General features: G+C 36.4%; 1 protein-coding gene across 1 annotated transcript in view; it reads right to left on the bottom strand.

Moving 5' to 3' along the window:
- Positions 1–3,973: 3,973 nt before the first annotated feature.
- ST8SIA6 (ST8 alpha-N-acetyl-neuraminide alpha-2,8-sialyltransferase 6) overlaps positions 3,974–19,242 on the bottom strand; it is a 131,798-nt gene continuing 116,529 nt past the window's right edge. Inside the window, exons 5-8 of the mRNA XM_025397128.1 lie at positions 14,837–14,981; positions 10,371–10,483; positions 6,550–6,642; positions 3,974–4,746 (exon numbers count right to left, since the gene is read on the bottom strand). Coding sequence (XP_025252913.1) covers positions 4,278–4,746; positions 6,550–6,642; positions 10,371–10,483; positions 14,837–14,981 — 820 coding nt within the window. The 3' untranslated portion in view covers positions 3,974–4,277. The remainder of the gene's footprint in view (positions 4,747–6,549; positions 6,643–10,370; positions 10,484–14,836; positions 14,982–19,242) is intronic.

The raw sequence follows: 19,242 nt of genomic DNA, 5'->3' as shown, positions 1-19,242 counted from the left end.
CATCTGTGTGTCCAATTGTCTACTACCGCAAACAATAACGGAATAAATATCTTAGTACTTGTTTTTTTGTGCGGATCGGAATAAATTCTCTTGGCTGTATATCCAAAAGTGCAATTACTGGACTTTAGGACAGACATGTGATGAATTTTACTAACTCAGTACTCCTAGGTTACTTTCCAAAATGATTCAATCAGCTTATACTTCCACCATGACCTTACTAATTTTTACCAATGCAATGGATATAGTATCTCACTTTCATTTGCATTTCTCAGGTTTCTGGTAAATTTGAGTATCACTTCCTATTCTTATTAGCTACTCAGTTTTCCCCTTTGTAAATCACATTCTTATCTTTTGTTCATTTTTATACTGAGTTTCCTGTCTTTTACTTGTTGATTTATAATTCCTTGGAATGTCTATTAATGTCATTAATTTTATGCATTACTAAAAGCTATTTCAGTCTGTCCCCAGCCTATTAACTTTAAGGTGTCATTCACTGACTAGAAATCTTTCATTTTAATATAGTCATAACTATCCTTTCTTAGCCCAACTCTTTAAAAAATATTTTTGGGTCATGTCGAAGAAGTACAGTTCCTCACCCATATCTCAAACATAATTCTTCTACATTTTCTTCTGTGAGCTTTAAAATTTTCTTTTTAATCCATCGTTTTCATCCCTCTGGAGTCCAACTTTTTATATGGTGCAATGTAGGCATTTTTCTCCATGCAGTGAGCCAGTGTTTCAATACTATCTGCTAAAGGGTTTGCCCTGTCTCCATTACATAAGTGGTGCATCTTTATCATATATCACCCACATTTTTTTTAATTGAAAAAAAGAATGCTTCTGGAAGAGTGATGACCCCAAATAAGAAAGAGCATGAGAAATATTCTTGCCTTTCCACTCTCAGGAGGGTACTGGTGACACTGTTCCTCACTATGGGATCAGCCTTCTGAAGCCACATGTAAATAGGACATCTTAAACACTCCTAGCAGCCTCAAGTGGATTTTTGTTATTAGTATAAAGAAATAAATAATCTTATTAGATCAAGTGCATCAGATAGATGAATTCCTACAATGCCTCCAATTTTTAATGGCATAATAATGTGTTTCCATGTCACGTTAGATAAATAAAATGTTTTGAAGGTCACAATATATTATATATCACATCATAACTATACTTCTGCAGTAGCTGTTTAGGATGTTAGTGGACCTGTTTTCTACAAAATTTTCCAATTTTCCCAAAGCTTCCTAATTCTTGGATTGATTTAGGGTACTTGACATTACATAACACTTAACTGGTAAATTTTTTTTAAGCAAGGAAAAATTTAGGCAAAAACAGGTCTGATTTACTGCTTAATTCTGTATTTTACAGAGAGTCCTCAAAGAAAGAGTTTTTGACTGATTACCTGGCTGAGAGCCCACACAGTTATTGGGTTAGGACTCACATGAAGAGGGAAATCTCCTTTAGTGAAAGTCATGATCTGTTTGTCATTGCCTTTTGTTCAAAGGGAAAAGCACCAGAGACTTCAAGGATGCTAGAGGATTATTATACTGTGCAAAAATTAACACTATGTAATTGATCATGGAGCCCTTTGCGGGGACCACAGAGTGCTATGGACTATATACTTAAATGAATATTTCTGCCTTGCCTTTAGATTTGGCTGAAAATTATATTGGAATCTTGTTATTCTGTTTCATTACTCAATGAGGCTGAACAATAAGTGGAAAATAGAATCAAGCAAGCTAGTATTTCTCTTAGAAACTGGCAGTATGTAGCATTATGAGCTAGAATCCTAACTAAAGGACTACTTTTTTTTTTTTTTTTTTCTGAGACAGGGTCTTACCCTGTCACACAGGCTGGAATGCAGTGGTACAATCCCAGCTCACTGCAGCCTCTGCCTCCTGGGCTCCAGTGATCCTCCCTCCTTAGCTCCCGAGTAGCTGGGTCCACAAGTGCACACCACTATGCTGAGCTAATTTTTTTGTTTTTTGTAGAGAGGGGTTATCACTATGTTGCCCAGGCTAGTCTCGAACTCCTGGCCTCAAGCGACCCACCCACCTTGACCTCCCAAAGTGCTGGGATTATAGGTGTGAGCCATTGTGCCTAGCCTAAAGTGCTACTCTTGTCTAGTACCAGAACTCAGACTTTCCATTCTCATTGCCCTTGGTTGTACTTGGGCTTTAAGAGCAGAAGATCACATTAGATCTAACAACATTTAAGCTATGCTGATTACACACACAGTGTCACAGTCAGACTTGGTTGTGGTGAATCTACAGATCTACAAGATGCAATTGATAGTTTTTCTTTTTGCTTTGCTCTTGAAAAATTTGCAATAATTCACTACCACAGAACAAAAAGACCTGTGACTTATGTTTTACAGTTTATATAGCCATATGTTATATTGTCAACATTCATGTTCTATCGTATTTTATAAAGTTCTAAGTAATGCCCAACAACCCCAATCTGTTGTGAAATCACTACAGACCCACTTGAGAAAAAGGTAAAAAGAATGCACATGTTATATGTGTCACAATGAATGTGTCTAAATATGACAGAATATGGATATCGACAATACACCACATCAGCTATGTAAATAATAAAACATGAGTCACAGTTCTTGTCGCTCTGTAATGGTGAGTTACTGCAAGTTTTTCCACCAAGATCAAAATAAAAAGAAAAGCTATGAACACTATTTTGCAGATCTGTAGATTAATTACCACCAATTCTGACTATAACACACTTAATGAAATCTCTGGGTGTCTGTTTACACAAAGATTTTTGGCTAATGTGAATCTAGGTAGGATTGTTGTAAAATTTCAAACATGCTTTTAGGATGGCAACACAGCTGTCGAACCAGAAACTTCAGATGTGTTAATGTGGAAATGTCTACAATTTTCTCCACAAAAGAAAACCCGCAAACATTTTTTTTAGCCTAAGTTTTTACTGGAACATGGGTATCATTATGCTCTTTGATCTCACGCCATTTGGAATATTTCTGAAATCCATATCAGTGACACTAGAGATTCTGTCTTGATGTTCTACAGAAAAACTATTTAAGTCAGGATAGGATATTATATGGGGAAAAAACTTAAGTAAGCTCTAAATGTCCTAACTATATGTAATTTTTATTAAAATAGCATATAAAGTCCCCACATTGTATATTTATTTCAGTATATTTTGTTACCTTTACTAATCAATTATATATTCCTAATATCATCAATGGTTTCAGGCATCCACAGGGGGTCTTCCCATATCGCAGATTAGGGGAGACTATTGTACATTGAAATAGATTCCACTGAAATGGATTTAATTATCCCTGCTTCTGTTCCTTGCAGCACTTGATTCATAGTTTTTGTCATTATAATACTTATCATACACTATCATAATTAATGATATGCACATCTGTTTTCTCCTATGAGAGGCAATAATCCTTCTCACCCTCTCACAAGGCCTGGTGCAGGGCCTGGCATGAAGTAGTTATTGAATTATTTTAAAACAAAATTGAATGAGTGACCCCACAGACAAGACAACAGGTAACAAAGACTGGGTATTGTAACCGTTCATGTCCTTGAAGTACAACGTATAAGTGAGAGAGAAAAAGGTGTAAGAATGAGGCAGGAAGTTAAAATAAAATTATGAAGTGATGAAAAAATGTAGACAGAAGAGGAAAATAAATGGCTTAAATCCAACCAACATATCATCACAGCTACTATTAAAAGTGAATTTAATCAGAAGCGGGCATACTGCCATACGCAGAAGAATTTCATTTCTGAATTATCACGAATTTCTTGTTTAAGTGTATAATTTTCTTGTATGCAGTCACTGAGGCAGAAAAATGGGAAGGATATTATTGATAGAGACCTGCCACAGAAAGAAATCCAATGGATACTGGTAATGTAGCTATTCTCTTTAGAGGAGATGTCCAAGACAGCATGCTTTTATTATCGGTCTGGTGAAGGTGGAGATGGCTGGTATAAATAGTAACAAAGAAATATTCTTTGAGTTCCTACCTCACACCAAAGGCCATGTCAATAATTTTCATAAATTACAAAAATTTGTATGAGTCAGAGATCATGGTGTCCAAATTACAAGGAGAAAAAGTGAAGATTAGAAGGATTGAATTACTTGCCATCATTGCAAAATGAGTGGGGAAGCTTTGGTCAAACCAAATTTGGGGGCTTGTCTTAGAATACTCTGTAGCCACCTCCTTTGGTGTTTGGAGACACTGTTAATCACCTACTGCATTATATCAAAATTATTCCCATTTTAAGATACTTTGTTTAGGCGACTTCACATTTGCTAAATTGCAGTTTGAGGATTCCTTTCATGTGAAGTTGGAGGATCTGGCTGTATTCTTTGGGCATCTGATGGAAGCCACGTTTAGGTAGCTTGTTGTCATAATAGTGATGGCTGACAGGTGTGTCTTCTACAGTTTTAGAGAAGGGCCAGAATCCATACAGCTTCACGTTTTCACACAGTTCCACTGCAACACTTGTGATCATCAAGCCAGTGGACAAGCGGTATGCAGTCACACCTTTAGTTCTCCAGAAAAGGGCCAGATGTTTCAGGTACTTGGGATGGAAAAATAGAACCTTTTGTCTTGCTTTAGACTCTTCGAGCGTGTAGTACACTTTAAAAGAGGTACCCGTGTTGGCCCTGAAGGAAAATGCTGGCAGAAGAAAAAATGCATCTCCATAGGTTGCAATGTCCTCCAGAAATAGGGCTCTTTTTTCCTTTAAGTTCCCATATCTGCCAAATTAAAAAAAAAAAAATTATAGTAATCCCAAGAATAATAATCAAAGTAGCAGTTTTGATAACATAAAGCTGAATTTACCATTGGCCAAAAAACTGAACAATTTGTATACTGTATATAAAACAGATAAAGTGTGGACTCAGAAAACTCATTCAAGTAAGCATTACATCAATATCAATGGCTAGATCTTCATCTCTCTTTCTTGGAATCCTTTCAATTTTTACTTTCTTACTGGGCTATACCCTTACTGTACAGATATTTCTTGTATTATTTTTTATTCTTATTTGATATTTTTTCCTAAAGTTGCTTTTTGTTATTGAAACACCTTCCAAATGTATAATGATAAAATATTTTTTCAAGCATAGTATGCATATCAATACATTTTTAAAAATTCATTGAGCTGCACATTTATGATTTGTGCACCTTTTGCACATATTTCATTATAAGTTTCCTTTAGAAAACCTAAAATAGACCAGGCACAGAGGCTTATGCTTGTCAGCACTTTGGGAGGCTGAGGCGGGAAGATCACTTGAGGCCAAGAGTTCGAGAACAGCCTGGGTAACATAGCGAGACCCCGCCCCACATCTCTATAAAAAATAAAAATATTAGCTGGGAACAGTGGTGCATGCCTGTAATCCCAGCTACTTGGGAGGCTGAGGTGAGAGGACCCCTTGAGCCCAGGAGTTTGAGGCTGCAGTGACCTGTGATTGCACCGCTGCATTTTAACCTAGGTGTCAAAGTGAGACAAAGAAAGAGAGAAAGAGAGAGAGAGAGGAAGGAAGGAAGGAAGGAAGGAAGGAAGGAAGGAAGGAAGGAAGGAAGGAAGGAAGGAAGGAAGGAAGGAAGGAAGGAAAGAAGGGAGGGAGGGAGGGAGGGAGGGAAGGAGGAAGGGAGGATGGAAAGAAGGAAGAGAGGGAGGAAGGAAGGGAGGGAGGGGGGAAGGAAGGACAGAAAGAAGGAAGAAAGGGAGGAAGGAAGGAAGGGAGAGAGGGAGGGAGGGAGGGAGGGAGGAAGGAAGGAAGGAAGAAAGGAAGGAAGGAAGGAAGACTTAAAATATCTAAATGCAAATATAGATATACATATAGATTATTTTTGAAAATTTCCTCCACACATTGTAGTAACTATATGTATGATTTAAATAACTTAGTATCCTTGTAAGTATAATTGTGAGTGTTTAGAAAATATGCTTTGAAAGGCAAGTTCAATATTTATTTTACTTTATTTCAAGAGATGCTATAACTATTAGCACAAACATTCTATTACTAATGCTTATCAGTTACTTTTGATGAAAACAATGGAGTAAAAACTTTGTATGAGATTATTTATTAACCAACAATTTTATGGTAGTTATGTTGCATAAATGAAAGATGGTAATTATTTTTTAGTAATAAACTCTCCAACGTGATAACTGTATTTTGCCAAGTTGTCTTAGCGCTAACTCTCTGAAGTTTCTAAATAGAGTAAGTTTTATCAAGAAAGTGCTACCAAGATAGAAGAGTAATGCTAAAGCTCTAAAAGAAAATGGAAAAAAGTGGCTTCATTATTGTTAAAAGAGATGAAGAAATAAATATGATTTGATTAGCTTATGACATTGGAAGTACAACTGAGTCATAACTCTTATGAACAACAACCTTGATAGAATGCCACAATTTGCAAATGAATTCTTATATATTTTTCCAAAAATTCATTCCACCTGTATTGCAAGTCAGTCTCAGCAACAAGATTAGTGCTTAAGCTGAGAAACATATTGAACAATGGAAAAATGTTCTTGATCAGTTATGTAACTTGCAGCTACTTACTTCAGAGTTATGATACTAGGATTTATAGTCACAAGATTTGTTTTACTGCCAACATCTTTACTAACATCTCCTGTGGTTGGGGGGAGGTTACACCTGAAATTTGAAAAGAAAATCATTTTCAAAATAGAACTTGTAGAAAAAAGATTGTATACACACATATGCGTGCGCGTGCACATGCACACACACACACACACACATATCTATAAAATAATTGTCCTTATGTTGGAGAAATCATTGCTATTAAGAGACCCTCAGAATCCATCTAGTTTCTATTTTAAATTATTTACTTTAGTAATTACTCAGTTCTTAGCTGACATTTCAATGTTGTATAAAATACACACTTTTTTTTTTTTTTTGAGACAGAGTCTCACTCTGTTGCCTAGGCTGGAGTGCAGTGGTGCTATCTGGGCTCACTGCAACCTCCGCCTCTTGGGTTCAAGCAATTCTTCTGCCTCAACCCCCTGAGTAGCTGGGACTAAAGGCATGCACCCAGCTAATTTCTGTATTTTTAGTAGTGATAGGGTATCACCATGTTGGCCAGGCTTGTCTTGAACCCATGACCTCAAGTGATCCACCTGCCTTGGCCTCCCCAAGTGTCGGGATTACAGGTGTGAGCCACTGTGCCCAGCTAAAATATACAAATTTGATCAATGCTTTCAATATGGATAATCACTTTTATAAGTATCAAAACCAGAAATGACAATTACACCTTGTCTAAATTTAGAAGAGTTCCCAATCCTTTTATTAAAATTGTTATTTATATTATTTCTATTGATTATGTTCCCATAGTGGTATGATCACCAATTTGCATATTCTTAAAACCTTGATGTACTGTGACTAAAGTTATACGGTTTACCAGAAGCAAAGACTACATTAAAAAATCAAAACCTCCCGATTCCCATGTGGATAGTTTTGTCACCAAATTACGGTGTTAATAAATAAAATCCTAATGTTCTTACAGTGATGTTTTCATACTGATGTTCTCATCTTCCTTTGAGTACTAATTTGCTTTCAAATTGGAAAACAAATTAAGAATTCTAATTTTGAGTAATTATATTCTTGTCACAAAAAAGGAAAAATTGGTTATGACTTTCTAAAGATCATTTACTGAATTTCAAGTAGTAAGGCTAAACATAAGAAGGGAGCATCTTTGAGTGCTTCCTAAAGAAGGCTGTTCAAAATTGATGTGGTCTATAACATGACTGAAGGTGAAATGAGCCGTACCATGTCCTGTAAAACACATGAATGAATGAAACACGAATTTCCCTCATTGATATGAAAGCTATGTCAGAAAATAAAATAAATACCGCACCTTGGTAAAATAAATATGAATCAAATATTACTAATAAATATTAAATGATAAAGATTAATCATAGGTACTAGGGCATAAAAGTGACCTCGCTAGTGGGCCTCCCATAACAAATGTCCTTTCTAGAACAGTCTCATATTCTTTTGAATAATCAAAAGTGATTTCTAGTAGAATATCATAGAGAGGGGTATTTTATAGAGGAAATACAATCAGTTTTGGCTTAAAACTTAAAAGAAAAATATCTCAGTATATATTTAATTTATGAGTCTAAAATAAATGCCCATGTTTCTAGATTCTACTTTTGCTGATGCCAGGTACTTTCCTGAATATAGACTATACACACACACACACACACACACACAAACACACACACACACAAACAGTAGTATAGGTCATGGTATGTATTATACGTATATAGATATATATTACATTTAAATTATATAACAGCATTATATGTTATATATGTATATGCATAATTTATGCAATACTCATATATTATATAACATGTATATATAATATGTAATATGTAATATGCATGTGTATTATATATAATATGCATATATAACATGTAAACTTATAATGTATATCCATATTATACATATATAACACATAATACTGTTATATACTTTTATTTATTATATAATATGTATATATAATATGTAATACATGTATACATTATATATAATTATATATCCTGTTAATTTATACAAAATATATGTATCTACGTTATTATAGATGTATAATATGTATGCATATGTTATATAATATGTACATATGTAATATATATATTATATTACATATAATACTGTATTATATAGTATACAATATACTATTATATATTGCATATTATACAATATACAATATATTATATACTATATATAATACAGTATTATATATTTATTATACATGTGTATAATATGTAATATATAAATACTACTAGATTATATGTATTACAGTATACTACAGCATATATGTGATTAAATATATTACTACTGTAATATATATGTGTATATATACTAGTATAGTCATATATAGCAGTAGTATATATAGTCATTGCCTATTTTTGCTCCTCACACACTTAATTCATAGCTCCAAATCTTTTGAAATGAAAAATAAAAGTTTGCTTTATGAACTATCAACATGCAGCACCAAAATAAGTACAGGCTTAAAAAAATTAAATATATTTTAATGACACCAAACACATTCAGCCCTCATTTTGCCTTTCAGTTCAAATGGCTAGCTTTAAAGGAAATTCTATATTCAAGAAAATACCTGACATCAGCAAATGTGGAATCTAGGAAACAGACAGTTATTTTAGAATTATAAATGAAATATCTGCTGAGATGTTTTTCTTCTGGGTTTTAAATCAAAACTTATTGTATTGCCTATACTTGCTATAAAGTATAATGAATGTTTAGGCCTCATCCTCATCACAGATGTTTCGGGAATTTTAAGCCTATAAAAAATCTACAGCAAGAAGAATTATCTTCCTTATGGCTTTTTCACACTGAGTACTTGAACAAAATGGGTAAACCATTCAGATATTGGCCATTTTAACACCAATCAGGAAGACCACATTCAATAATTGTTGCACTGTCAGGTCTATTGTGGCTTTATGATTACCTTCAGCACAAAATTTAAAAATGAGATTAAAATTGGGAGGGAGCTGTTTACTAGAAACCGTGTTTCTTTTTCAATTGCTTAAAAGGGCAGCATTAAATCAAGAAGGATCAAAGCATCTCCTCTGATGTATGAAATCAGTGCTCCTAAAACAGGAAGAATCAGACTTCCACTTACTCCTGAAAAAGGTGCATTTCAATTGAAACCCATCCTCAGACGGATGAATTACCTTTCCATTACACTGAGAGAGTGGAGATGCTTTGGTATGGCTTATGAGTACAAGGAACGCATGAAAACCATTTTGTTTCTATTTTTGCATGCTAACTGACACTCAGATAGAAAACATTTTAAAAGACCAGAACTTAGAAGCAGTACAAATTTGTTTTTTAAATTGCAAGCCAGAAAACGAAATAATGATATAGTTTGTATGGCTGTAAAACGTCTTGATCAGCATTTTCCCAAGTGTTGTCTAAGAACAAAACATCCTTGAAATGCTCTGTTAAACAAAAACAAACAAACAAATAAAAAAAGATCTTCAAGGTCAGGTGCGTCTGGGACATGCTGCCCTCCGGAGTCCTCCCAAGGTAGCCAAGGTACCCATGAACACGCTGAACGCTCTGAAAGCTCCTGCAGTACCAAACCCTCTTTCACCACAACTTCACCCGGGGTTTCCTGAACATATATAAATATAGCACATTTTGATTCTTCTGGTATTGACATTCTGAGGATCTCATGAGCCATATAACACTTCAGGAAAAACTTCCTGGGTAATTAGTAGACTTTTGTAACAGAGTTCAAAGGTGAAAATATACAAAGGATATCTTTACACTGTCCCCCTCTGAAATACCCAGCTGATCTTTTGTTTCAAAGAAACCAATTTGACAGATCTTACCTAAAAACGAAGTCGGATTTATCTATTTCAGCTCCACAGAGAGACTTATTCAGAATTCCCCCATTTCCGACCACTGCACACTGATTATAAGGGTACTCCACAAAAGGCTGGGACTAGCAGGAGAAAGTGGAAAACTACCATGAAATACCATTAATTTTAGAACCATAGACAACAGCTTAATTCTAGTGACTTAACTTTTTATACATGCTAAGGAGAAGAATAAGAACAAGAAAAAGCAGCAGCCCAGTTTGCTAATCAACTTACTATGACTTAGTATAAAAAATCAGCTGGGGCTGGGTGCAGTGGCTCATACTTGTAATCCCAGCACTTTGGGAGGCCAAGGCAGGTGGATCACAAGGTCAGGAGTTCAAGACCAGCCTGGCCAAGATGGTGAAACCCTGACTCTACAAAAAATAGAAAACAAATAATAATAGCTGGGCATGGTGGTGGGCGCCTGTAATTCCAACTACTCGAGACTGAGGCAGAGAATTGCTTGAACCCAGGAGGCGGAGGGTGCAGTGAGCCAAGATGGCACCACTGCACTCCAGCCTGGGCGACAGAAAAAGACTCCATCTCAAAAACAAAACAAAACAACAACAACAAAAAACCAGCCGGGTGCAGTCGCTCGCATCTGTAATCCCAGCACTTTGGGAGGCTGAGGTGAGAGGGTCACTTGAGGCCAAGAGTTTAAGATGGGCCTGGGCAACAAAGCAAGATCCTGTCTCTACAAAAAGTAGAAAAATTGGCTGAGTTTGGTGAAGAGCACCAGTAGTCTTTGCTGCTTGGGAGGCTGAGGTAGGGGAATCACTTGAACCTAGGAGTTCCAGGCTGCAGTGAGCCGTGATTGCACCACTGCCCTCCAGCCTGGGCGACAGAGCAAGACCCTGTTTCTTAAATTAAAAAAAAAAAAAAAAAGTATAAGTAAAATAAAATAAAATAAATCATTATGTGAACCTAAGTTTCATTTCTCTTGAGAGAAACAGACAGCATAGAATACACGGCATAATGTAATAATACAAAATACAGTATCATGTATTTTTCATCACATGATTAAGGAAAAAAATTAGAATGGCAAAACCCCATATTCTGCCTTTCTGATAAACAAGCACATTTTCAGCAAGAAAGAGAAAATAAAGAAATTAGGAAGCAGCATTAAATCTATTTATTCTAAGGATAAAATTAATAGGTGATTTAGCAAAAATTTCCTGTGCTTCTTAAACAGTTAGACCTTCAGGCTCAGTAAGGCATTAGATTTATGCCTGCCGTCTCTGCGAATGACCAGCCAGCGTGCTTCAGGGAGGTCTACCAACTGGACTGATATATTTCACATTAATTTCCAAGACCTGAATCTTTTTTATTCCTTTTAGGACCCGGCCTGCTTACCCCAGAAGGTTTCCTATTTTCCCCAAGTTCTCTGCAGTCTCGAAATCTAACTTTTCGATTCAATGGTGTACTTCCCCTTTCCTGGTCACCTTCCATAAAGTAATAATGTGACCTCGAGCCCACAGTCGGGGTGCCAGCTCATGCTTCCCAGTGACGAGGTCCTGATCTACCGATTTTGTCTGTAGGATTAAGGTGTAAGTCCTTGAGAGCAGAGAGGCTGTTTATTATTTTTAATTTCCTCTCATTTTTCCCTCCCGATCTTGTGTAGTGCAATGTGCACAGCTTTCAATATCCATCTCATGGCCTTCAACAAGCTCTCCCACCTTCACACACACACACACACACTTCACACACACACTTCACACACTTCAACAAGCTCTTCACCCTTCACACAGAAAGGTGGCTTTGTGAATAAATCTTATTTCTTTTGCAAAACCGGTATCACAGTAATTAATTGACTGCACGTGTGCAGAACGAAACTGACTCTGGCCTGTAAGCATTGAAGGGGCCACTGGTAAATATTCAGGAATTTTGTGAGTTGGTTTTTTAAACCATTGGTCACTAAAAAGTGTCCAGGATGGGGGTATTGACGCCACTGAATTTGGCAAAGGTTACAAAATCAAGGCATGTCAAACTTGCCAAAGTCAGTTTACCAGCCCCACGGGCAACAGTCCAGGGCCGACGTGGTTCTGAGCAGCCCAGAGTGACAGAAGATGCCCCAGAACCACCGTGACTGCTGTCTGCCCCTGATGCTGGCTCTGGGAGCTGCCCAACTAGCAAAGGAAACTTGGTTTCAGTACAACTCTCTTTGTAGGTTTGTCTTTGAAACGTAAAAGTCATATTGCGCTTTTTAAGCAAGAGGCACTATTTCAAATACAGACTTTATTAGCACATTTAACCTACACAGCAACCTTTTGAGTATTTTACAGATGGGAAAATGGAGGCATGAGTCCAAGTAACAGACAGAAAGTGGCAGAACTGGGATAGGAACCCAGTTTGCCCCAGAGTACCTACTCTAAACCACTACACATTATCGTTTCTCACAATTCCATGGATCAAAATGATAACTTAATGATGTATAATTATGTATCCTATTCCTTGTTATATCTGCAATGGCTAGCAGAGTGATTGGCTCTTAAATGAATGGTTCCCAGATACCTCAGGCTATTTCATATCACCGAACTTCTAGCTCAAGATGTCTTCAGCCAGTATCTACATAATGGTGCCACCATAAATTCTGAATTTTACAGATAGGGTAGGATGCAAAAATGCAAATAGGCTCTTTATGGTATAAAATAGAAAAGATTACTGAAGGAAACATATCTCAAATTATGCACTCACAATAATGAATGTTTTTCTCTGGTTTCTTGGTCAACTGGGAGGAAAACATCTATATGCTTTAGTATCTCATATTCCATATGAATTTAAATAAATTACAAACCTCAACATTTCCTTAAATAAACCTCCTAAGAAAATGCAAATTTGCACACTCCACTGCCTGCTCATTGCCCACTCTGGTTGAAAATCAAGTTTTGGTTTTTTCTCTGCAAGTAACTTAGCAAAGTTTGTGGAGGAAGTGGCTCCACATCATTTCATCAAACCACTTAATGCGATCTTCTTTTGTGCCCAGCAGTTCGTTCCGGAGAGTTGCATGCAGAAGGGCAGAGTAAAGCAAAGTGGCAAAGAGGACATCTCCACCACGAGCCCCGTCCATGAAAGGAGAAGCTGGAGCAACACAAAAAAATGGGACCTGGCACTGCAATTGGTGCTGTATTGACTGCAGAATTTCCTCTCCTCAGTTTAAAAAAAAAAAAAAACAGTATAAATTTGGAAAGTGGATGCAGTTCCCGGTGGCATACATAATTATCAGGCCTATATTAAGTTAATCCTTTCAAAGGGTCAAATGAGGGTAAAGTAGTTGCTGCTCCTCTGTTCTGGTCAGTGGAAAACATGGTAGACACTGGCAAAACCTGAATGGATGAATGAGTGAAAGGGTTCACTGTCAAACTTTCCAAGGCTTTCCCTGATAGGAAAGATAAATACTCTTTCCTTATCATCTTTTCAATCACTGGTCATTTCAGGGTATCATGAGAATGCTTTATGAGTTATATTTTTTGTCCCCTTTTTCTTCCAGAAAATATACAGTATTTTTTCTCTATCATTTTCTATTTATTTCTCACTCATACTCAACAAGTTATTCTTCCTCTGAATCCTAACATAAAAAAAGAATTGGAACAACTTACATAAGCAACAAAAATTAGCTGAAAGAGGTCAAAGTTCCAACAAAAGAAAACTGTAAGAATCTCATATCCTACAGTTAGTGTACTGCATATGTAGAGGAATCCCGTTTTGACCATCCTGACATGGTCTAATTGCTTTGTCATGGAATCGTAGAAAGATGCCGGAGAGCGTGTGTTTAGAAGCAATGAGATGTTTATGTCCCTCAGAACCAAAATTTCCCCGTGAGGATTTGTATTAAGGGTCGAGTTTCTCCTCACTGTGTGAAGTGGCTTTTTTATCCTATCATTACTCATTCTTCTAATTTTACAAATAGGTAGTGAGTGCATATACGTACTGGGAAATGTTCTCGGGGTTTGGGATATATCAGTGAACACAGCAGACAACAATCTCTATCTTATGGTGGGTACGTTTATTGACTATAAATCCTCACCTATTTACTTCCCAAAGATGAGCCACATAAACGCACCGTTCCTTGTGAAGGAATTGATTTAGTCACCATAACTGACAATTGGAAGAATCTTATTTGAGGTGAAAAATGGCCATCTTCACACGCCTCAGTGATTACTAAGCAGGAAGCCCAAGCGTCTCATCTCATTCGAAGAAGAGTCTGGAAGACTCAGGACTGGAAAAGCTTATCATTTAAGATATAAATAATCCCTCCCTACAGAGCCACACTGCATTCAAAACGGCCCTTTTAAAAAATGGCCCACTATCCAAATTTTATACAACATAACAATATGGTATTTTAATTAATTCCATCATAATTGTAAGTTACAGCTTAAAGTAAAAGAAAATTCACCTGGAATGGTAACACAAATAACCCACCACAAATCTTTACTCACCACTGGAAACATATGAAAAATGTTCTTTTTAATTGGGATTTTCTTTTTGCTTTCCACCTCGTAACTCATGTTAGTCCCAACTGGAGTGTTATTCTGAGAAACAACAAAGTTTTGAACAGCATCACAGCAGGAAGCAAGTTTTGCTCTGCAAAGGAAAAGAATAAAAAGGAAGCCAAGGTATAAGATTAAGAAACTGAAAATAGACACCACAATGGATGATGCAAAAGAGGATTTTGTCAGACTGACTTTCAAAAAGAAGATGATTATTCACAAAGATGACTTTGTTATTTTTCCTCCAGGCTCTAAATCCCTTAAGGATTGGGACTGACTCTCTTTCTTACTTTTTTTTTTTTGTCTTTCCTTTAATCTTATCTTAATTTCTTTTTAATTTTTTTTATTTTACTTTAAATTCCAGGATACATATGCAGACAAGGAGGTTTGTTACATAGGTATATACGTGCCATGGTCATTTGCTGCACCTATTAACCCGTCATCTAGGTTTTAAGCCCCACATGCATTAGATATTTGTCCTCCCCTTACCCCCAACAGGTACCAGTGTGAGATGTTCCCCTCCCTGTGTCCATGTGTTCTCATTGTTCAACTCCCACTTATGAGTGAGAACATCTGGTGTTTGGTTTTCTGTTTCTGTGTTAGTTTGCTGAGGATGATGGCTTCCAACTTCATCCATGTCCCTGCAAAGGACATGATCTCATTCCTTTTTATGGCTGCATAGTATTCAATGGTGTATATGTGCCATATTTTCTTTGTCCAATCTATCATTGATGGGCATTTGCGTTGGTTCCATGTCTTTGCTATTGTAAACAGTGATGCAATAAACATACATGTACATGTGCCTTTATAGTAGAATGATTTATATTTCTTTAACTATATACCCAGTAATGAGATTGCTGGGTCAAATGGTATTTCTGGTTCTAGATCCTTGGGGAGTCGTCACACTGTCTTCCACAATGGTTGAATTAACTTACATTCCCACCAACAGTGTAAAAGCGTTCCTATTTCTCTACAGCCTCAACTGCATCTATTTCTTGACTTTATTTTTTTATTTTTTGAGACAGAGTCTCACTCTCTCTCACACTGGAGTGCAGTGGCATGATCTCAGGTTCACTGCAACCTCCACCTCCTGGGTTCAGGCGATTCTCCTGCCTCAGCCTCCTGAGTACCTGGGATTACAAGTGTGCACCACCCAGGCCTTGCTAATTATTTTTAGTAGGGAGAGGGTTTCACCATGTTGGCCAGACTGGTCTCGAACTATTGACCTCAAGTGATCTGCCTGCCTCAGCCTCCCAATGTGCTATTTCTTGACTTTTTAACAATTGCCATTCTGACTGGTGTGAGATGGTATTTGATTGTGGTTTTGATTTGCATTCTCTAGTGACCATTGATGATGAGCTTTTTTTCATGTTTGTTGGCTGCATAAATGTCTTCTTTTGAGAAGTGTCTGTTCACATCCTGGGGTTGTTTCATTTTTCTTGTACATTTGTTTAAATTCCTTGTAGATCCTGGATATCAGACCTTTGTCAGATGGGTAGTTTGCAAAAATCCCATTCTGTAGGTTGCCTGTTCACTCTGATGCTAGTTTCTTTTGCCATGCAGAAGCTCTGTAGTTTAAAATCATGTGCAAAAATTACAAGGATTTCTATACACCCACAATAGACAAGCAGAGAGCCAAATCATGAATGAGCTCCCATTCACAACTGCCACAAAGAGAATAAAATACCTAGGAATATAGCTTACGAGGGAGGTGAAGGACCTCTTCAAGGAGAACTACAAACCACTGCTCAAGGAAATAACAGAGAACACAAACAAATGACAAAACATTACATCCTCATGGATAGAAACAATCAATATTGTGAAAATGGCCATACTGCTCAAAATAATTAATAGAGTCAATGCTATTCCCATCAAACTACCACTGACAATCTTCAAAAGAACTAATTTAAATTTCATATGGAACCAAAAAAGAGCCCATATAGCCAAGACAGTCCTAAGCAAAAAGAACAAAGCTGGAGGCATCACGCTACCTGACTTCACACTGCAAGGCTAAAGTAACCAAAACAGCCTGGTACTGGTACCAAAACAGATATATAGACCAATGGAATAGAATAGAGGCCTCAGAAATAACACCACACATCTATAACCATTTGATCTTCAAAAAACCTGACAAACACAAGCAATGGGGAAAGGATTCCCTATTTAATAACTGGTGCCAGGAAAACTGGCTAGCCATATACAGAAAACGGAAACTGGACCCCTTCCTTACACCTTATACAAAAATTAACTCAAGGTGGATTAAAGACTTAAATGTAAAACCCAAAACCATAAAAACCCTAGAAGAAAATCTAGGCAATACCATTCAGGATATAGGCGTGGGCAAATACTTCATGACAAAAACATTAAAAGCAATTGCAAAAAAAGCCAATTTTTTTTTTTTTTTGACAGAGTCTTGCCCTGTCCCTCAGGCTGGAGTGCAGTGGCACAATCTAGCTCAATGCAAATTCCGTTTCCCAGGTTCAAGGAATTCTCCTGCCTCAGCCTCCTGAGTAGCTGGGACTATAGGCACCTGCTACCATGCCCAGCTAATTTTTGTATTTTTAGTAAAGACAGGGTCCAACCATGTTGGCCAGGCTGGTCTTGAACTCCTGGCCTCAAGTAATCTGCGCTCTCAGCCTCCCAAAGTGTTGGGATTACAGGCGTGAGCCACTGCACCTGGTAGTTTGTTGTTTTTTTTTAATCTCACTAGACTTCTAACTGGCTCTGGATCGCAGCATGGTGACTTGGCAAGATCAATGGCAAAGCAGTTAAACATACTTATACTCAGGTAGGAACCTTCTTATCAATAGAAAATGCTCATGAATGTATCATTTTTAAAAATACAAAGTTTCTTCTGATAATACTGTTATAACACTAAAAACAAAAAATGAGAGGATTCAAATAATTTTATAATAATTATAAAATACAGAAACTAAGTTAAGAAGAGTATCACAGTCACTAAAACAATACATAATCATTTATTATAAGTCCAATAAAAAAAGAAATATCTAATACAGTGAATTTTTAACTGAGGCAAATTTAAAGTTGCCATTCCTTATAGAAAGCCCAGAGAAGCATAAATTAATACCAAGCTACATTTCAAAATTATTACCATGGAGTGAAACATTATTAGAATGTAGACCTAGGAAGTGCTTTCAAGGATCATCTGAGTTAACCCCCAACCTCTGGCAGATGCATGCAGAACTACTTAGAATTCATATTTCATTTCTTCAATTCTCCAACGATGTAGACTCCCTAAAGTCTCTTGATAATTGTTCCAGGGTTTAATCAACCTTAAAATCAGAGAGATTTCTGCATTTGTACAATGCAACTATGTTTTAATGTAAATCCATTTTCCTTGTTAGGTTTTCATAGAATCTCCTTATAAAAATACTTCACGTACTTGAAAATGGAAATCAGGCAAAGCTTTAGCCTTTTTTGGTCTTGAAGAGTTTACAGAATTTTTCCTTCTCTCAGGTTTTCCTCATACGACCAGTTTTTCATGATTTTAGTCATCTCATTTATCTTTAAACCTCAACTTATTTCTCCATATTACTGAAAAATCTGTATCCAAGCTGGATCCAGTCATAAGACAAGAGTCAGTGAATATTCAGCAAGAAATGTTGATGGTAGTGAGTCATTAGAAATAGTCCGTCCTCAGCCCACACTTCTATTATTGGTTTGGTCCTTAAGAGTAAGCTTCCATACATGTTTCTACTGAATTTTGCCCTTTTGAAAAAATACAATGCTCTAATTTGTCAAGGTCATCTAAAATTTAGTCTTCTGAACTCCAATAATTCTCAAGGCATGAAAAGTAAGGGTGATATTTGCACCTCAAAGTTAAGGTGTTTAACAATACTTCCTATCAGTTAACTTAAATAAGTTACAATATTCGTTAAAATAGTATGTCCTTCTTAATTGGATTTTGTCGACTTATTGTTTCTTTTTGTATTTTACAACCTACCATTTAAAAAAGATGGTTCATGGAGATTAACAAAAGAAAAAGATGAAAATAAATGGTATGTAGTCAAAAACATGATACTAAGTAGATTTTAACTATACGTTTAATTTGATTAAAATTTGTGTGACATATTGCAAATTCAGAAATTCTTACTTGTATATAATTGTAATGGCTCTTTTATCCAGCATTTTGAGAAAAGGCAACATAATAAATTCTCATTTACATTTGGCAAATAATTTCTCTAAGGATATTCAGCGCCTACAAGAATATTGCATCACCAAAAACACTAAATCAGATCTCCTCTTATGCTTTTTAAAAATATTAATAGAGTTTTTGCTGAAATGTTTTTTTAGATAGAGTCTCACTATGTTGACCAGGCTGGACTGCAGTGGTG

This window comes from Theropithecus gelada, chromosome 9 (assembly GCF_003255815.1).
Source record: "Theropithecus gelada isolate Dixy chromosome 9, Tgel_1.0, whole genome shotgun sequence".
In the NCBI taxonomy this organism is placed as follows: Eukaryota; Metazoa; Chordata; class Mammalia; order Primates; family Cercopithecidae; genus Theropithecus; species Theropithecus gelada.
Note: the sequence above shows the minus strand (reverse complement) of the source record. Positions and strands in the feature narration are given on the sequence as shown.